The 18,757-nt window shown below is 32.0% G+C and overlaps 2 protein-coding genes across 2 annotated transcripts in view; both read left to right on the top strand.

Annotated features, from left to right (window-relative positions):
* The first annotated feature begins 1,180 nt into the window (after positions 1–1,180).
* LOC149486702 (uncharacterized) lies at positions 1,181–4,259 on the top strand. Its single transcript, XM_089697917.1, has 3 exons — positions 1,181–1,222; positions 3,121–3,348; positions 4,227–4,259. The coding sequence occupies exons 1-3, from the start codon at positions 1,181–1,183 to the stop codon at positions 4,257–4,259; spliced, it is 303 nt and encodes a 100-aa protein (XP_089554043.1).
* An 877-nt stretch (positions 4,260–5,136) lies between these two features.
* LOC149486701 (uncharacterized) overlaps positions 5,137–18,757 on the top strand; it is a 30,923-nt gene continuing 17,302 nt past the window's right edge. Inside the window, exon 1 of the mRNA XM_089698366.1 lies at positions 5,137–5,475. Within this exon, the coding sequence (XP_089554492.1) occupies positions 5,251–5,475 (225 nt within the window). The 5' untranslated portion in view covers positions 5,137–5,250. The remainder of the gene's footprint in view (positions 5,476–18,757) is intronic.

Genomic DNA, 18,757 nt, shown 5'->3' with positions numbered 1-18,757 from the left:
CCGAATATTGATCTAATATAATTACGTTATGAGCTAATTACTCATTTGCCCGTTCATAACGGTTGCATTAATTTAGCACCACAAATATTATCTGTAATTTAGCCATTAATTTATGATAATACTATTCTACCGAGCTTTACCATATTACATAATGTTTAATTGTTTAACATTAGGCAATAGGCCCGTTATAAAATCCAACAGTATAGACTTTAAATGTAGTTAATTATTTTTTGATGTTCTCAATCCTTGTAGGATTAGGATAGGAAGATTACTTTTAATTTATCAGGAAAAACAAAAGCATAAAACAAAAATATTTTAACTATGGAAGAACGCACAAAAGTATTTTGTATTTTTAATCTAAAGTGCAGCAATGCCTAATATTAATAATCGAAATATAAAAAGAGAAACATTGCGCATTGTGCAGGTTTGCCAATATTTTTGTAATTACTATAGATTAAAATGTAGTTTCTCTTTAATAATTCAAACTACGTACGTCTATTGTTATAAATATTATTTCACAATGAATCGATAGTTAACAGTTGATTCACATCGTACTTTATATGAACAAATTTTCATATTTTGCCAGATCATTCTGGGGTAGCGTTTCATTTGTTGCCTTCTATGAACTTATTTGCGTGTTGATGAGTCGGCAAAAATGATAAACACGTTTAAACATATAAAAGTCAAGGCGTTTCGATACAGAGAGGTGTACGAACGACATTATACATACTTAATATTATTCTGTTAATATAATGTTTTTATTTCAATTTGAATATTTACATACATATGGATATAGAATGATTTATGAAAAGCATTCTTTTCGACCTAGCTCAGTTGTTCTTATTCTTTTAATGAATGCGAGGATCAGATTCTACATTTACTAATACCATAATACCAACTACATATTTTATAAACTAAGAAAAATTGCATCATCCATAGGATTGGTTCGTGTAGGTCAAGGAGCGATCTAGCTCTGGGCCATCGCTTGACAGTCTTTCCTAGGACACCCTGTACATATTAAATACTCGTGTCTCAAGTTAATTATATTCACACAATTTACCCATACTAGTTTTTCACACAATGATTGTCAGTTGTAGGTGGGTAGCGCGGATGCGGCGAAGCGGTGTGAGGCACTCGCGCGGCCGCCGGCGCGCCGGGTGAGCGAGCGCGCCCGCGGTGCATGTACGCGGCGGCGGGCGGCGCGTCGCTCGCGGGCCGAAAGGTACGTACTACCAGTATACTTACTTACTTACTTAATATCCCTAGCTGGGGCAAAGGGCGTCAACAGTACTCCGCCATGCGTGTCAATTTTGGGCAGCTACTACCAGTATAGTATTATAATATGTACTACCAGTATTATAATATATATAGTATTATATAGTATTATAATATCTGTGGTACTAGCAAATAGAATTATTATTCAAGCGTAGAGTGAACGGGTATTAGGGAAGCGCGTACTATCTTAGGCCACATCTTAGCTTTCCATCAGGCAAGATTGTGGTCAAGCGCTTCCCTATCTAGAATAAAAAAAACATATATTACAAAAACATGTAACCCAACCGCTTCTTTGTAGTTCTAGTTATCATTCTACACTCCATGTACAATTTTTTGTTGAGTTCGTTCATTCTGTCGCAGTCGGGTTATAAGCGTAGATTTACCATTCGTAATCAGCCCATACTCGTTCCCTGCAATGACATAAGTATATAGTTTTAACAAGAATTATTTAAAAAAAAAAACTGACTTTGTAGTTTTACCTCATACTATGCTCGATGTTGAAAAGATATTTTTTTGAGTTTACTTGTGTCGCAGTCGGGTAATTATTAAAATTTCGTCGTTTATAATCAGCACGGACTCGTTCTCTGCAGGGATTTAGGCCTATGAGTTGTGCTTTTACTGGTACGAATAAATGAATGAATGAATGAATGGTATCTATGTAGTGATGAAATAATCTCTCTAATTTGAGGAATAAAATATTATGTTGAACAGTTGCACAATCGAGGATGAGGTACTAGTTGAGGGGATTCCGTATTATAAGTTGTAGCCACTGCAACTCTAATGAAACGACAGGAATCCCTAGAGCAGAGTTAGCAACAATTTCAACATGGTTGTGTAGTAATGCGAGTAGTACTCTGTGTAAAATTGGCATTAACAGTTTTTCATAGATTTAACATATCGTAGATTAAAAAAAATAATGCGAAAAGGCAAAAGCAAAGCATAAATCTACTTAATTGATTAATAGCCTGTAGAAATAGCTTAACAACATCTTGTAACTTTACAAATAAGTAGGTTTTGATATTCCTCACTATCTAACATAATATGAATTAAAATAGTAGCTATATTTAAACGTAGTATTTATTTTTTAACAACAGTAAATGCAATGACAACAAAGTTTAGTAACGAACGTCGCGTCATTTTCAGGTGGAAAACATAAAACAGTTGATGACTTACGTGTAGCCTGCGTTGTTATTGTTTCGCTACAGAAAATGTAATTTTATAAAATAAATAATTATGTTATTGTTTTCATTTTACAATTGATTACATCATGAACTTTTACTGTCTTCAAGTATGTGCTAAAATGAAAGTATACTTTTGATTATAGGGCTGTCCTTACCTTGTCACATAGAAAAGCTAGGACTTAAATCACATAATTTAGTCCTAGGAAATATAGTTTTCATCATCAGCCCATATTTGTTCCATGTAAATTATTCTGAACACACTGACAGAGGCTTACTATCTGAGTTTAGGCCATGATTCACAACTAAAGTGCGGGCTAGCAAAGTTCACACGACGTGTCAAACTTTAGACATGCTGATTTCCACACATTTTTTTTCCTTTACTAGTTAGTACAAATATGATGTGAAATAAAACATAAATACTCATCTAGTCATCAACCTCCGACATGTTTTAATGTGTTGAATAATTTTTGTGTCTGAAAATATTGAGCGACATAGGCTACTTTCCATCCCGACTAATTATCCCATTCTCATAGAACTTTTAAGCTGCGGGTAACAGCTAGATATTTATAAAATTGACTAGCATCTTATTAACTTATTAGAGTGGTACAATGGTCCAAATGTATTAATACCTACTTGATAAAGCTCTTAATGTGTCCTGCCACAGGCGCGCCAACACGGGCGTCACCCAGCGCCGCCGAGCCCGCGTCCGCGCAGCCCGATCCACCCCGCGCCGACCGGCGTACGCGCCTATTCCTGCCAGCACTGGGAGTCCCGCCTCCTCGCGCCCCCGCCGCGGCCTCTCTCCGAGCCCTCGCCTCATTCGCCTCACTCGCCACACTCGCACTCGCCATGCGACCTCGTCGAGGTACAGCCTACTGTATGTATAAAGCATGTAAGTGTTAGATCGGTGTCGCTACTGTTGTGCGGTTGGCTTGGCTGCGGGAATCACAATCAATCTGTAATTATAGGATTAACTATAGAGTTTCTTGCCCATTTCTCGGTAGATATTTAGAATGGGTGGTAGGTTAAAACTGACTATTCATAAATGCTATTCTAATTATTTATGAATGGTTTATATGTATAAAAAATGTTGTGTGGTCGTGTGACGGTCGACTGCCGGCATACCTACTCGGCAGCCGCGATACACGCGACATGCGCTACACAGACCAAAAAGTTTGAGACGATGTGATAAAAGTTTCACTTTAAAAAGATAAGTTTAATGTTTTTTAATAAATTGTATATTAACTTAAACAAGTACATGCAACATTGTCGTAGGTAAAATATCTGTTGACTGTCGGTATTTTAAGAGCATACTAGTACAAATGGTTTTAAGTTATTTGAAACAGTCAACTCTGCATAACTCCTAATTTGCCTGTATGTTAGGACTCACGCGTAGCACATTACTATTATGCGTGTAGCACGAGTAGCAGTGTATAGGAATGTGCTACGAAGTACTAAAAAATGGCTACAGCTATTTTCAACTATTTTTCCGCCCGTGCCTACGCCCACGTTGTAGAAAAGTTAACAAATTATATACTAAAACCTTCATCGACAATCATTCTATCTATAAAAAACTGTACGCGTTGCTTATTAAATATTTAGGGACACATAGGGACAGACAGACAACAGGAAGATAATTGTTTTATACTATATAGTGATATTAGATAAAAGCTGTTATTATATAGTGCCCAGAAGGAACTATAAGAATAACAATTTCATCAAATTCACTTAGCCAAGTTTTACCGCACAATATAATAATATTTTTTGCAGCTTACCGTGTCCCTAGCTGCAGACTATGAATAATTGTCGGTGTCGCTTGTGTTGGTGCAATTACGTTTATGCCTGTAAGTTGACAATATTTTAGATAATATTTACAGGTACTAGAATATGTGGAAATGATTTATATGACATGTATAAAGCTATAATACAATTGTGTATAGCTTTGAGAAGTCGGATTATTTTAGGTAAGATAGCCAGGGCATGAGTTAGATGTCAGTGTTGTTACTTAAGTACCTACCATTAAATGTATGCTTTATGTTATGTACGCAGAGAAATGTATAGTTTTAAGTTAGACTAAGGTGTCTCGCGGCACTTGACCTGACTTCATGACGTGCGGAGTTACTCCGTAGGTGCTGGTCCATTTTCTAAGGATTAATTAATATTCGTACGCTTTATATGTTCATAGAAAAATATTATTCATGTTAATGAACTAGGTACTATTACGAAAATAGTAACTGGGTCATGTTGTTTTAATCAATGTAATGTAGAGCTTTTAAGTCATTGTATGCATAGCATATGCATGATTTTCGTGTGAGACAGTGCAATTAATAACGTGGTCGATGTTACATACCTAAAACGAATTCCTACCTTTAGCTTGAAACGGTTTAACGTAAGTACAAATACAAATATGTCTGGAAAAGTGTTAATTTGTGAAGTGCAAAAATTGGGCCGGCCATGAAAGAGCGACACATTGTGAAGAATTTTCGGTGGCAGGCGAAGAATCAAAGACTGCGACTCGATATACGGAACGAAACATGAGTGATAAAACAAACTAACTTTTAAACATTTGAAAAACGCCAAAAACGCTCGCTTCCATTATCGTTCACACTAACATATCGTAACGTAACGTATCGTAAGGTTAAAGTTCAATTAGATTAAATAGTACGTCGCCTTTTCTCGTGCCTATCTCTATCCAATTCTAAATCTATATCTAGTAATATAAAACGATCGATACTGTGATTGACTCAAGTGATATCGGTGTTTGTGTAAATAGTTTAATTAGGCTCGCTAGTTAATGAAAACGTTAATAGTTCGAATCGTAGCGGATCTCTGTGAAGTTTATCTGTGGACGCTCAATAAAGCCTCAAAACTGGCAAGTATGCAGGCAGCTCTTATGATAAGAGCTAAATCTCGGGAGCGAAGAAAACAACGACTCAAGCGAGGTATCAAGGCCGAAATACCGAGTAACGTGGCTACGAAGCCTATTGCACCTTTCCCGAGATACCCGCCTACTTCCTGGGTACGTACTTATGTTTCCTTATGCATGCTTCAATTATTGTGAACCTGTGTTTAAATGTTCGTGTTCAACTGAATGTTTTTAGGTTAAACTTATGTTTAGAAAGAATGTTGAAGATTTTAGACTACTATTTCTACTACAGGCTACAGCCATAATAAAATGATATTTGACAACCTCTGTTCATACTGCATCATATTTTCGGGCAAAAACACAAAAATCATAATTGTTAGATTCAAAAAATATGAAATACAGTTGAACCACTGAATGGCGCTATAAATAGAAAAAATGCAATGCCTTTTTTTAGTAACATTCATGTCTATTTATAGACCGTTTATCTATTGTAAGCGATATTCAGCTTTAGGAAAAGCTTATCACACAATAGGTGCATTACAGTAATTTTTGTTATCGAGCAACAAGTAATTCATCACAAATGCGACAGTCCGTCCCATTCATGACCGGCTTTGTTCGCAACTCGCAAGTACTGCATTTATGCTACTGTTACAATGAATGTTCCCTATTTCCTAACTAGCATAGGACTTGACACACTTATTCTGATAATGCTAGGTTGAAATATAAAATAAAGTTATTCGAGTGAATGCTTTTCAGCTGCGTTGTTGGAGCGTTCTATTTATGTAGAGATTGTGAAAAACATGAATCAAATTTTGATGATTTGCTGGACAGCCAGGGTTTTGGGCATAGATTTAATATGATTTTTGATGATGTGCTGCATACTGGATAGCCAGGATTTAATAGGATAATAAACTTATTGAGAATTGACTACAAAATGATCTCTACATTTTTATATTTTTTTAAACATTTAATATTGCCAGTAATTATTCTATTAATTATTTTAATCATAAAATAAATATCTGATAAAACCTATGAATAGTCTCCAATATTTATCGATACATGAAGTGCTTCTGTCCAAAATTACATCAATAATTATTACGACCCACTAAATTCCATATAAATATTTCATAGTAAGAAAATTGTTGACTATAAAATGTTTAGCTATCAACGAATGTACGGATAAAATTCGCTTGAAAATTGAGGAATTTCATGAATAGGAACGTCAACTCTGTTAGAAGCTAACTAGCACAGCAGGACCAAGTACAAGCGATGCATATTCTATTAGTTTGCATTCGACAATCTTCTGTTAAACTTTAACGTGGTTTAACGCTAGACAGATCATTAAATTATAATCTGATATGCTGTGAATTCTCGTACATAATTAATACTAACTGCTATTTGATATTTAATATGTATTGCTACATATTGTATTCTGTGATTAACAATGGTAATTATTTTAATTATACGAATGCATTGATTAAATACTATTTCAGACAAAACCTGAAATGTTAAAAATGTAAGATGTAAAAAAGTACCTATTTGAATTATTTATTTTCAAGTTGTTAAGCTTACGCTGTGGTTTAGTTTGATTTTAATCAGTAAGTGGTTTCGAATTCCTTTGGGAACGTCTTTATAAAAAATATAGAAATGCAACGTTGCGTAATAGATTAAAATATGATTAAAATCTACGAGTTTAGGATTGAAATGAAAGAAAAATTTCTAATTTATAGATAATAGTTAGTAGTACCTACACTTTAATTCTCATTCTTATGAAAAGAAACAAATCTTATAAAATATAGCAGAGAGAAAGGATCTATACAACTCATGAACGAAAGAATAGCGAAAACTAAAAATAAATTTGATTTTTCTCTTAATATAAGTTAATACTTATTATATATAATTATTCTTATTAGTGACAAAATTTCGTGCAAATCCCGACTAATAAAAGACAATGGCGTGCAATGAAAGCGATAACCCGGGTATCGTCCTCGCGACAAAAAGTTTAATTTTTTACAAGCACGCGACTTAAAACCTTCCGTTTCGCAATTATCGATTTCTCCATATTTCCAGACTGTTCATCATTTAAATTAATCATGTCTCTGCAAGGTAAACGTACTATTTTATTTTACGTGACCTACCTATGGCCTCTTTCGCAACTTGTTGGTAATTTATAGTGAATTAAAAACTTTTTGACTTATATTTACAAACATTTTGTGATTTATTAGACTGAATATAAACTCAACCATTTTAACCAACCAGTTCTCGATAAGTTGATTGATTTATATATCATTTTAATCATAAATATCTGTATTTCAGTGTGACGTTTGATTACATTACGTCCTGAAGATATCTCTATTTCTAAAAGTAACAAAAATTCCAAGAACTGCACAGTGCAAATAACAAAACTTTATATTAAATCTACGAAGTGAAAGCTTGAGCTAACAGCAATTAAAAACAAAATGCGTGCTAAGCGACTTTTCCATCGATTATATTGAGTCTTTCTGAGTATCCAGGCGTTGAAAAAACGCCCTGTCAGCACCCATTCACCTATCTTGCGGAAGCTATTACCGCACCTCGCTTGTGGCTAAAAAATGTTATCCATACATGAATATTTACAATCAATTTTAACACTAAATAACCAACGTTAAGGTCGAAATTTATTTGCACATGAATATGTTTGTTAACATACATTCAATTTCGACGCTAAAACAGCTGTGTTCGTGTATATTGAAATGCCTTTTGAAGGCTTTATTGATATAAATAATTCTTTGCTCCTAACTTGTACACGAGTTTATAATTTTATGCAAATTTTAGTATGGAGGTTCAAATTAAGATTTTACTTAGTTTCAATGTATCATGGTTATCTCAATGTAAATGTGATGCTAAATTGTAGTAATATTCAGTTCATTTGTATACAAGTTCTCGACTTTTTTACTTCTAATCGACTTTGCCCACACTTCAAAATAAAAGCTAATAATATTTAGAATTCATTTAATTTAATATTCTTTGTTGAAATCTAGATAAGGGTTAAACAATCCACCCTGTCAACGCTTAATAGCGAGCTTAATTAATGGCTCTGTCGCACAGATAATATACAAAATTATTTACGTTGAAAAAGAGTTTTTATAACACGTTCCGTCACAGCATTTTTATAGAGTAAAAATTTAAATAACTAATGTTAAATATCGTGCGATTCCTAATAAATAAAGAATAATATAATAACTTATACGTGCGGATTATGATACATTCATTTAACGAAAAATTCCGTATAAGTTAAAATACGGACAATTAAATAACTATTTCTATAAACAATATGGTATTGCGATTAAAACAGAGCATAACGCATATTAATTCCTGACATAGATTACAAAGCGAGCGACATATATATTTTATCATACACATTCGTAATGAGACCGTTTAGTGACAAAATGACTGGGCTTAATCATAATGCATAATTCATCAAACTGCATAAATGTTCTACTCTAGACAATTAAACTGCATTCATTCCTTTTTTAAATAAAGTAATAAACAAGCGTAGCTACAACTTGGTCTATAATATTTAATGATCTTATGGTTTATGGTCTTTCTTTTTAATATTTAGGTATCAAAATATAATAATTGAAGTATAAAAGTGTAGAAAAGTAGAAACCATATAAATATGGACGCAATGGAGAATTATTCTGATGAAAAATTAAGTATTTATTGCGAAGAACAATAAAAAATAATATATAGAAAAATGATAAAATCGATACTGCTAGACTGTAATTATTACTATTATTCAAAAGCAAAATACTATACAAAATTATGCTTTAAGTTACGGTAAAAGTATATTCAAAACGCTGTAAAATTGTCCATTATATGAAATTAAAATTACAAAGGCTTGGCATAACTTGTCTTTACGTCATTGATATTAATTATATTTTCATATTTATCATGCGATAATTTCATCGTGTCCACACTTTCTTTTCTATTTACAGACTTTGTATTAAAGATTACAGGAAGCTTTTTTGAAATATGATACGTTAAAATGTTTTAAAATATATATTAGACTAGCTTCCGCCCACGACTTTGTACGTGCATCCCCGTTTTTCCCCGTTCCCGCAAGAATTTCGGGAAATCCTTTCTTAGCGGATGCCTACGTCCTAACATCTACCTGCATGCCAAATTTCAGCCCGATACGGCCAGTGGTTTGGGCTATTGGTCCATTGAAAAGTTACATTTGGGGTCGCATTTTTTAGAGGACGCAATTTTATTTTTTTGATGTGTAGGGGGGGTCAGTGTGAAGCTATCACCAAGTTTGTGGGGTCGCCACCCTTGTCCCACGGCCGCCATCTTGAAAATAGCGATTGAAATGGTTTTTACGATATATCACTTAAACTATTTATCTGATAATAAAACAATGTTAACATTATTCGTTGCAAATTAAATTCTCTATAACTTAGGTTCAGTAACTTTTTGTCGTAGAACTATAAACAAATAAGTTATAAGTGAAAATGTTCAGAAATTAGAGATGTTTATATTTTTCAATAAAACTTTTTTTTTATAAGTTTACGAAGAAATTATATCAGACCATTTTTGTAGATTGTTTTTCGTAGAACAACTTTTATTTACAACATTTTTTCATTAAGTAAATAGCTAAGGTTTTACAGCCATCCGAAGTGAGTACTATTTTAAGTACTCTTTACTATACAGAATACGATATATTATGTGTGTACTAATAATAATTTGTCACCAGTAATTATTTTATTTTTGTTATAATAATATTTTTAATAATTTGGAAAATCCAAAAGTGCACGCCTCATAATTTTTTTTTAATAAATATTTTTAACTATTATTTTTGTTTATTTTATAACAATTAAACCACATCGAATCAGACCCTGAAAAATGAAAGGGTTCTATTCCTGAGCATACTCAAGCGTAAGAGAAAAAAAAAGACTCGATTAGTAAAGTATTTCGGTCGCTATCGTGTTAACAAGAAAAAGGATCCGCACATACAGACACACGGACGTCCAAGACAGAACTTTTTTAAACTGTTTTTTAACTAGTTTAAATAACAAAAATGACATCAAAAATATCATGAACGTTAAAAATAGTGTTTTTTCTTAATATTTGTGTGTATGTATTATCTTACAAGTGCAATGTATGATACATAAAGACATTTTAAGTTTGAAAAATCAGATGTTTTGCGCGAAGCGACAGTAGTACCCACCTCAACGCTTCGCTTATGAGGCGTGCAATAATTAATTTTACAATATTATCAGATAATAATTAATTATTGAATCTTTTCCCCACAACCCAGGAGGTAGAGTCTGGAAGTGCGTTTTTTTTTACGTCGAAAAGCAGGGCTGAAATGTTCTGCAGTGTGCTTCCATTGTTGTGGAGTCTGGGAAAAGAGCCAATAGCCAATTTATTATGTATAGTTACTACTGAAAAATAGTACTCACTTCTGAGCGCTGTAAAACCTTAGCTATTGACGTAATGAAAAAATGTTATATATAAAAGTTGTTCTACGAAAAACAATCTACAAAAATGGTCTGATATAATTTCTTCGTAAACTTATAAAAAAAAAGTTTTATTGAAAAATATAAACATCTCTAATTTCTGAACATTTTCACTTATAACTTTTTTATTTATAGTTCTACGACAAAAAGTTACTGAATCAAAGTTGTAGAGAATTTAATTTGCAACAAATAATGTTAAAATTGTTTTATTATCAGATAAATAGTTTAAGAGATATATCGTTAAAACCATTTCAACCGCTATTTTCAAGATGGCGGCCGTGGGACAAGGGTGGCGACCCCACAAACTTGGTTTTAGCTTCACACTGACCCCCCCTACACATCAAAAAAATAAAATTGCGTCCTCTAAAAAACTCAAGGTCAGGCCTAAAAAATGTAACATTTCAATGGATCATATGCGTTGATAGATTACATATAGTGTCACCTTTGAGTTTTATATATATAGATTACGATTTTGTTTTACCGTATTAAATTTAAAAACAAAACATTGTGTTAAGTAAATTTAAATTATTATAATTAAGCTGTATATATATTTATATTTGACTTCACTTATCCACAACTCATAAAATAGTTTTGTTCCGCCTTTAACACTTTCTTATATTGTATACTTTTACACAACCATTTAATCTACCCTCCATCTGACCTTAGAGGAACTCCAATCTCTAAACTCGATTGCAAACTCATTTATTATACATTTCAAAGTCTAATTGCTCCACTATTAAATAGTCAAATGCGGCTAAGCTATAATTATGCATGCATTCCTCATAAAATTAGTAGGTTTTCATTGAAATAATATCATTATAGCGTAACGAATTTAAAATATATTCAAACAAAGGTACTAGAGTCCTATCATATTTCTTTGTGGTTTAATCCCAACCCAGGCTTTAATGTGAACCCAGAGAATGTTGAGTTCATTAATTTAAATTACAATAATGCGATGTTCTTAAATAGGCCAAAAACTGACCTTTGTTTCGAGCGTGCTATGAACAAGAGCTCTCCATGAAAAACGATGGAAATAGGTCAACTTAATATTGGCGAAGGTAGATAACTTCATAGAGTATCAACTTGAAAGCAACGAAGGCTCCATCGCCTTTGTCCGAGCTTTCGAAGTCCACTCTCACAGCACTAATGATAATGATAAAATATAAAGTGAGTTTGATCTGATTTTCGTTTGATATTTTTTAATTGTGAGAAAAATAAAATACAAGAATTTTATTTTTCAAACTTGACCTTTGACCAAGTTTACTTAGTATTTTTTGCTTTCAATGAATTGATAGCTGTAGTAGGAACCTGATATTGGAAGGTTGCCCGAAACGAAGCCCACCTAACATCATAATATATAAACTTCTCTTGTTAATGGTTCTAGCACATGTAACTTCCATGGCTATTGGTCTGTTTCCTTTAAGTCCGAGTTAAGGTAGTGACAGGATTGGCGTGTCAAGGCTCTACGCTATGCAGATATCAATGCTCGATCGATGTATGACGTGGCAAATGACGTATTATTATGTGAGCGGAGTCCTTTGTCAATATAACAGGCTTTGAAATACATTGTAAGAGGAGCCATTCAATTTGTTGCATTTTCTCCCTTGTAATAGCTAGCTGAGTTCGTTTTATTGTGTCGAACACAGATGCGAAGATTATTTTTTATCCAATTAAGTTAGATGTTTTATCCTTGCTGGAAGTACTTTAAAATAATATGACTAGACTATGAATAACTAAGATCATAAATTGTTTTCGAAATAATGACATATTGTTAATTGATGTGATGATATTATTATAAAGCAAACGAATAAGGTATGAACACAAATTGATAGATTATTAAGTAGTAAATACTAGAAGTAATAAGTCGTCCCGCAAGAAATAAGTTGCAAAAATCTCAATGATTATAGTGTCCGCTTTTTGCTTCAAAACTTCTACTAGTTGGCCGGCCACTTGTAAGTAAAACTTCACTATTCAAGTAGACTTTTAAACAAATATCTTTAATCTGCCTCTAGTTACTTAAACGTATATTTTTATTAACAACTCGCAAGTAACCACTTTCAACAACAATTTATGATAATCATAAATATAGTTTATAAAACTAAAACACACTTTAATGCTAGAATCAGCTGAAAGTAAAGAATATTTTTTAATTATTCATTAAAATAAACTCATGAAATTATTTTATTGTTAGAGATCCTTGATAAGTGTACAAAATTTTAATTAAATCTGTCTATTAAAAGCGGGTCAAATTCAAGTTTGAAAGAGTCACAAAAATACAGGTGAAGCTTATATGAGCGTGTTATTAAGATTTTCGTAAGTAATTCTATCCCAACCTCTTTCGAGATAATCCCTACATATAGGGGTTCGAATGTATCTTGAGTGAATAAACAAATATACGGGTCTAGGCAGACATTGTGCTATCGGGTAGCACGTCTTATTGTATAGACGAGCTTTGTATATAGGCCATTATTCTAGTTCACAGGCTAGTTGATCTATACCTAGCTAGTTACTTTGGCTCTATAATCCAAATGATGCGGACGTTTGTAGGAAATAATGTTAATCAATTTTGTAGCTAAATGTGATTGTTATTGATTTTTAAATAAGATATGGAAAACACCACTGTTTATGATGAGATAGATTGTATAGTCTTGCTTTCCTAGAAAGAACTTATTCATATTGTTTTACAATGTCCAGTTAAGAACTAAGAGCAAAAACTTAATTAGAGTAAGTCTTCCATTCATAGAGATTTGATAATACAATGCAAATCATTTCAGTATCATTAAAAATAGCAGTATCCTATATCTAGCTAATCTACGAATAATCTACAGTTATTACAAAAACAGTAGCGGATGAAAAATGCCGCTGGCGCTGAAATTTGAATATTAATGTAATGAGGGTTACAAAACAATTACCTTGATATGAAACTGGGAGCAAGAGAGATAATGAAACCTTGGAATGGGCTTCATAATTGATTCATTATATGCACGCTTGTATCAGGTACTTATCTATGTTAACGCTTTTTTTTGTTTACAGTTTTTTTACGTTTTGTGACCGTTTATTAGTTTATAGATAAGTGGTAAATTATGATCGATTAGTGAATTGCCTATTTTGAATAATTAAGACATAATTTGTATAATACGCTAATTCATACAATATAATTGTTGAATATCTCATATATTATATGAAAGTGTTTACCGAAAATTAAACACCATGTAAATTTTACATGTATACGCTACGCTACTATACGGTAGGTATACGTTATTTAAATTATAAATATATAAAACCAAGCCTATAAAAACTTTATATTGTATATTATGTACTTTAAACATAATACGACATGATGAAAAGTGTATCTCTATGAGCTACATGCAGTTTCGTCTACACCTGGGACACGAAGGTTTATATCTGTCTCACCTTTATGTTTGCGGAAAATGTGCGAAAATAATGTACTTTGCTATAAAGTTTCGCTGTTCTGAACATCTTTTATTAACATTGTTTTAAATTCATAACAGTTTTCATAAACTTGTCTAAAATCCGATTAAAAATTTATAAGTTATTTACGAAACAACATGTGTTAAACGAAACTTATCTATTACATATTTTTGTTATATCGTCGGCGTCGATCATCTCTAGCACAGGTATATTCCTAGTTGAGGCGATCGTCGTGTCTAAATTGTTTTGTATTTATGTATTGTATCCAAATAAACGATTTTTATTTATTTATTCTTTATATATTTGTGGAGTGAATAGAATTACAATTTAGTTACAAAATGGACCTTGTCATTCACGAACAATTTTCCAGGCTATTTGAGAGAAATTACCTACTCTTCAGTTTCATGATAATATAAAATATAGTCTACTAGATAATCTACATTCAGATAAGTAATAATATATTGTAGACTTTCAGAATCAGTTTATTTCTTTAGAAAAACTTCAATCAAAAATTTATAACGAAATATTAACATAAGTAATTGTTTTTTGTGAATTTCCAATTTCCATCCTATAGGTTCTTTAGAAAAGAACATTGTACATCAAACTCGACAGTTGTACATCCATGCAAATTCATATATGTATAGCAAAAAAAAATTATAAGTAGTCTAATACCAACTTTTAATAATTTAATCATAACAACCATTTCATTTATCGATTACATAAACTGCCTGTTCATATTGATTCCATTAAAGTAGGTACTCGCGCAAGTTATGTGCAAAATAATTGAGTCTGATGTTGGAGCTATCGGTAGATAATGAACTGCAAGCCGCCCGACCGTGTCATATTAATTAATTGAATTCTCCATTTAAAATATTATCCCCTGAATGTATAGCAAAACATCGATATAATTTTCTAGAGTGGAGAGGTCAGCCTCTATTACTCTGTGCCACGCTGTTTCATCCACGGACAAACCTGTGGGCAAAATCAAGTATTAATTCTATGGCTTCCGACATGTTAATTATTGTTATCCTTTGAAATTTTAATCCCATTGAGTAATTTTTTATGGTAATTCGTTATAAACAAATCTTTCCTCTATATTATAATAATAGTATACTTAGTAGGTAACATTTCTTACAAGTATATTAATCGTTTGTACTATAGTAATATGGTACGTAATGCTAAAAGAAGGTACCAAAATATTTCGAAAACCACACATATATAAGTAGGTAATATAATAAAAAAATACCATAGAAAATTATAATGTGTAACAAGCAATATTTACAACATAAAATATATCGTACCCATATTCTCTCAGGAAAAACAATTATGGTGTCATTAAAATGCTCCGTCTTTTATAATATCTAATATCTTCTGAAGCCTGCGTTCGATGGCTGAACTACATTTTCTCTAAACTCAATTAATAAACAAAAGAAAATATAAGTATGGAATTGAACATTATTTGCATGAATCTGATCACAAAAACGTTATAATAAAACCAGTTTGTTTGGAGTATTTTTCATTATTAGTAAAGTAAATTAAAATAAAAACAGAGTTCAAATTTTAGGAAATGTTTGTACTAATTACCTTTGGAGCATGACTCATAAATATTTCATATATATAAATAGCGCATAAATCAACTTATTGTTTCAATTTCATCAACTTATACAATGTTTCCTAGAAAATATTATATACATCATTGGCCTGTTTTCCATCAGTACTCATTACTTTGAACAATTCTGTATAATTGATCCTTTGATAGTTAAGTACTAGTTAATCCGATAAGGATCCATTTACCTAGATTAACAATGGTCTAGACTTTAGGCTTTAAAGGTTACAAAGGAAATAAGATGGTCTATCTTTCCTGACCCAAATTGATGAAATGTTTATTTTTAAAATTAAAAATTTTTGTTTCTTTTGCACTTAGGTATGAAATACACCCTTAAATATATCAATTATTTGTATCTAGTGTGGCGTGTGTGTGTGTGATCCTTCCTATTTACAATTAAAATAAAGGTTCCATAACTATGACATTATACAAATCACCACGGGTCCAATTAGTAAATTAAGATACCTATCACAAAGAAACTGGCATGGAGTAGAACCACAAAATTTTTAAGACCAAATCGCTAGTAAACTTGGATTATGTATATAGAATGTCTATTTCTTTGCAGTGAAAATGACGATGAATCCGTCGAAAAATGAATATTATTATAAACACCTATTATACCGAAAATAAAGTACGTGGTAGATGCTTTAAAAAAGTAGGAAACTACAAGTTTAAAAGAAGCAACTTAATCTGTAATAATATACCAGTTTTTCTATAATTTCTTTGTGAAATCGCTCTTTTGGGACGGTTTAAGCACATGACTGTTACAATATCAAAACATATGAAGAGCGCTAAATAAGTGTTCTGAAAACTTACACAGAATGAAGACAGAAATCGTTTTATTTCCCTTTATCCTTTGATTTCTATCACTGTAAAGGAAAGCCTTCACCTCCTAATAAAAAAAAAGAAAATGTAGTAGGTACAGTCTGTAGATTACTTTATGCATTTATATGTATTCAGCACGTATCAGCACTATTTCACATTTTAACTTTATACTCTGTTGAAATGTTGACGCTGACGTGGACTCTAGCTAGTATAGACGGAGTAAAAAGGGTTTTTTTAGTTCATAGTGTCACATTCATTTACATAGAAATGAAAAAGCATTTGCCCGTATAAAATTCTTCGCAACTCACCTGATGCTTTGGGTCAGTGGTGACATGGGAATAGTTTTACCATACAGTGCCTTTGAATGTCCAATGCATTAATTAAAACCGCCATATAGACATACATATACATGGAATTATGTTTCTGTTTGTATCAGTTTTTCATTACTTTTGATCATTTAATTAAGTAAGCATTTAGGTACTTGATAGTTTCGTGTGTTTTTGTGCATATTAATTGCACCTTATATCACAGGTTTTTTGTGCATAAATTTTAGATAACTTAACAATTTTTCTACCTTTTCTTTGTCTCTTTACCTTCATTGAGTAAAATATAAATTTAAAGTTCAGCTTTAATCTTTTAAAGCACAAAAGGTCTCAAAATTTAACCCTTTTTATTGCGGTTATAAAAAATTTTAATCGCTTTTGAGAGAAAGTCCCAAATGTTAAAAAGTCCATTCAAATAGTCATTGTTTATTAATGCAATCATTTCCGTGTAAGAAAAGCAGCTGCTGTTGAAGTTTAAGGCGAGAATATAGGAACTTACATCTTCTGAATATTTTATAGCATTAGATTCAACGTTTCTTGTTTTTATCGCGTATTCAAATAAGAGTAAAGAGATCTTGGGTAGTCTCTGGAGATCTATTTAACATTATTGCTGATCTTATGAAACAGTCTTAAATGTTTCTAAATGCAAATTTTATTTTGGTCAACACATGAGATTCTCAATTGTTTTTATGTTCATTAATAGAGAAAAGGATATTGGATTAAATTATTTTGCCCTAAGAGTATTTTTTTTATCAATTTTTAACTGCAACTGTATTGAATACCATTATTTCGTATCCCTATAAAGTTAATACTTGTTAATAGCTGGATCAATATGCTAAATATACATTCATTTTTATAGAAAAGAGTTACATTAAATGACTCATTTAAACACCCACACAACTATTAATCTCAAAAAGCGAGTAAACGACCACTCTCTAGAAACTTTCGGAAGCCACGCAAACTTCAAAAATTTTAATTGCGAAATATTTACAGTGTAAACGGATTTGCAGTGGTTTACTGCTTTTGCAGAATAAGATTCTAGATTCCATAATAAACGACCTTGGATCTGCCAAAATTCATATAAGGGAATAGTTTTGAAAGGGGAAAAATTATAGAGCTTTGTCTTGATTCCTCATTAGTATGTATATTGTATATGTAGATTGCAGTTGGTATCCATATAATATGGATAAATTGAAATAAACTCTACTGACTCTACTATTTTACCAGTAACTAATCTCTACTGAAAAAAAAAAGATTTTTACCAAACAGGGACCACTCACGTTTTAGTGAAGGTTTCAATAAAAATGAATTTGGTAGATTTATTTCACACATTAATAACTATTGAAAAATGTGTACATTCTTTTCTCCCGACAACTTATGGCCGGTTTATGAATTGAGTATTTGACCTTAAGAACGAACCAAATCATACTTAATTGTTGCTTATACGTTTAATCGATAATTCTCAATTCAGAAACTGACTGTTAGACTGCTTATCTTGTAAATTTTATAAAGTGGCAGCTCCCGGTCCATCAAGCACGATTTCTGACATTCAAGTTATAAGGATGTTCAAATACGTGCTTAAGATCATCTTAAAAACTTGAAAATTCTTGCCAAAAAGAAATTGACATGGTCTCAATGACTTTGTGAAGCTAAGGTGTGAAGTAAATAGTTAATTACAATAATTGAACTTTTAAAAAGAAGATGTGAAGAAAGGGCCTTCTAAAAATATGTGATGGTGCCATCGATAC

The sequence above is a fragment of the Colias philodice genome, chromosome 8 (genome assembly GCF_061535455.1).
Source record: "Colias philodice isolate Cphi_HAF_F1 chromosome 8, ilColPhil1 Martin Lab GWU primary, whole genome shotgun sequence".
Taxonomy (NCBI): Eukaryota; Metazoa; Arthropoda; class Insecta; order Lepidoptera; family Pieridae; genus Colias; species Colias philodice.
This window is presented reverse-complemented; position numbering and strand designations above follow the sequence as displayed.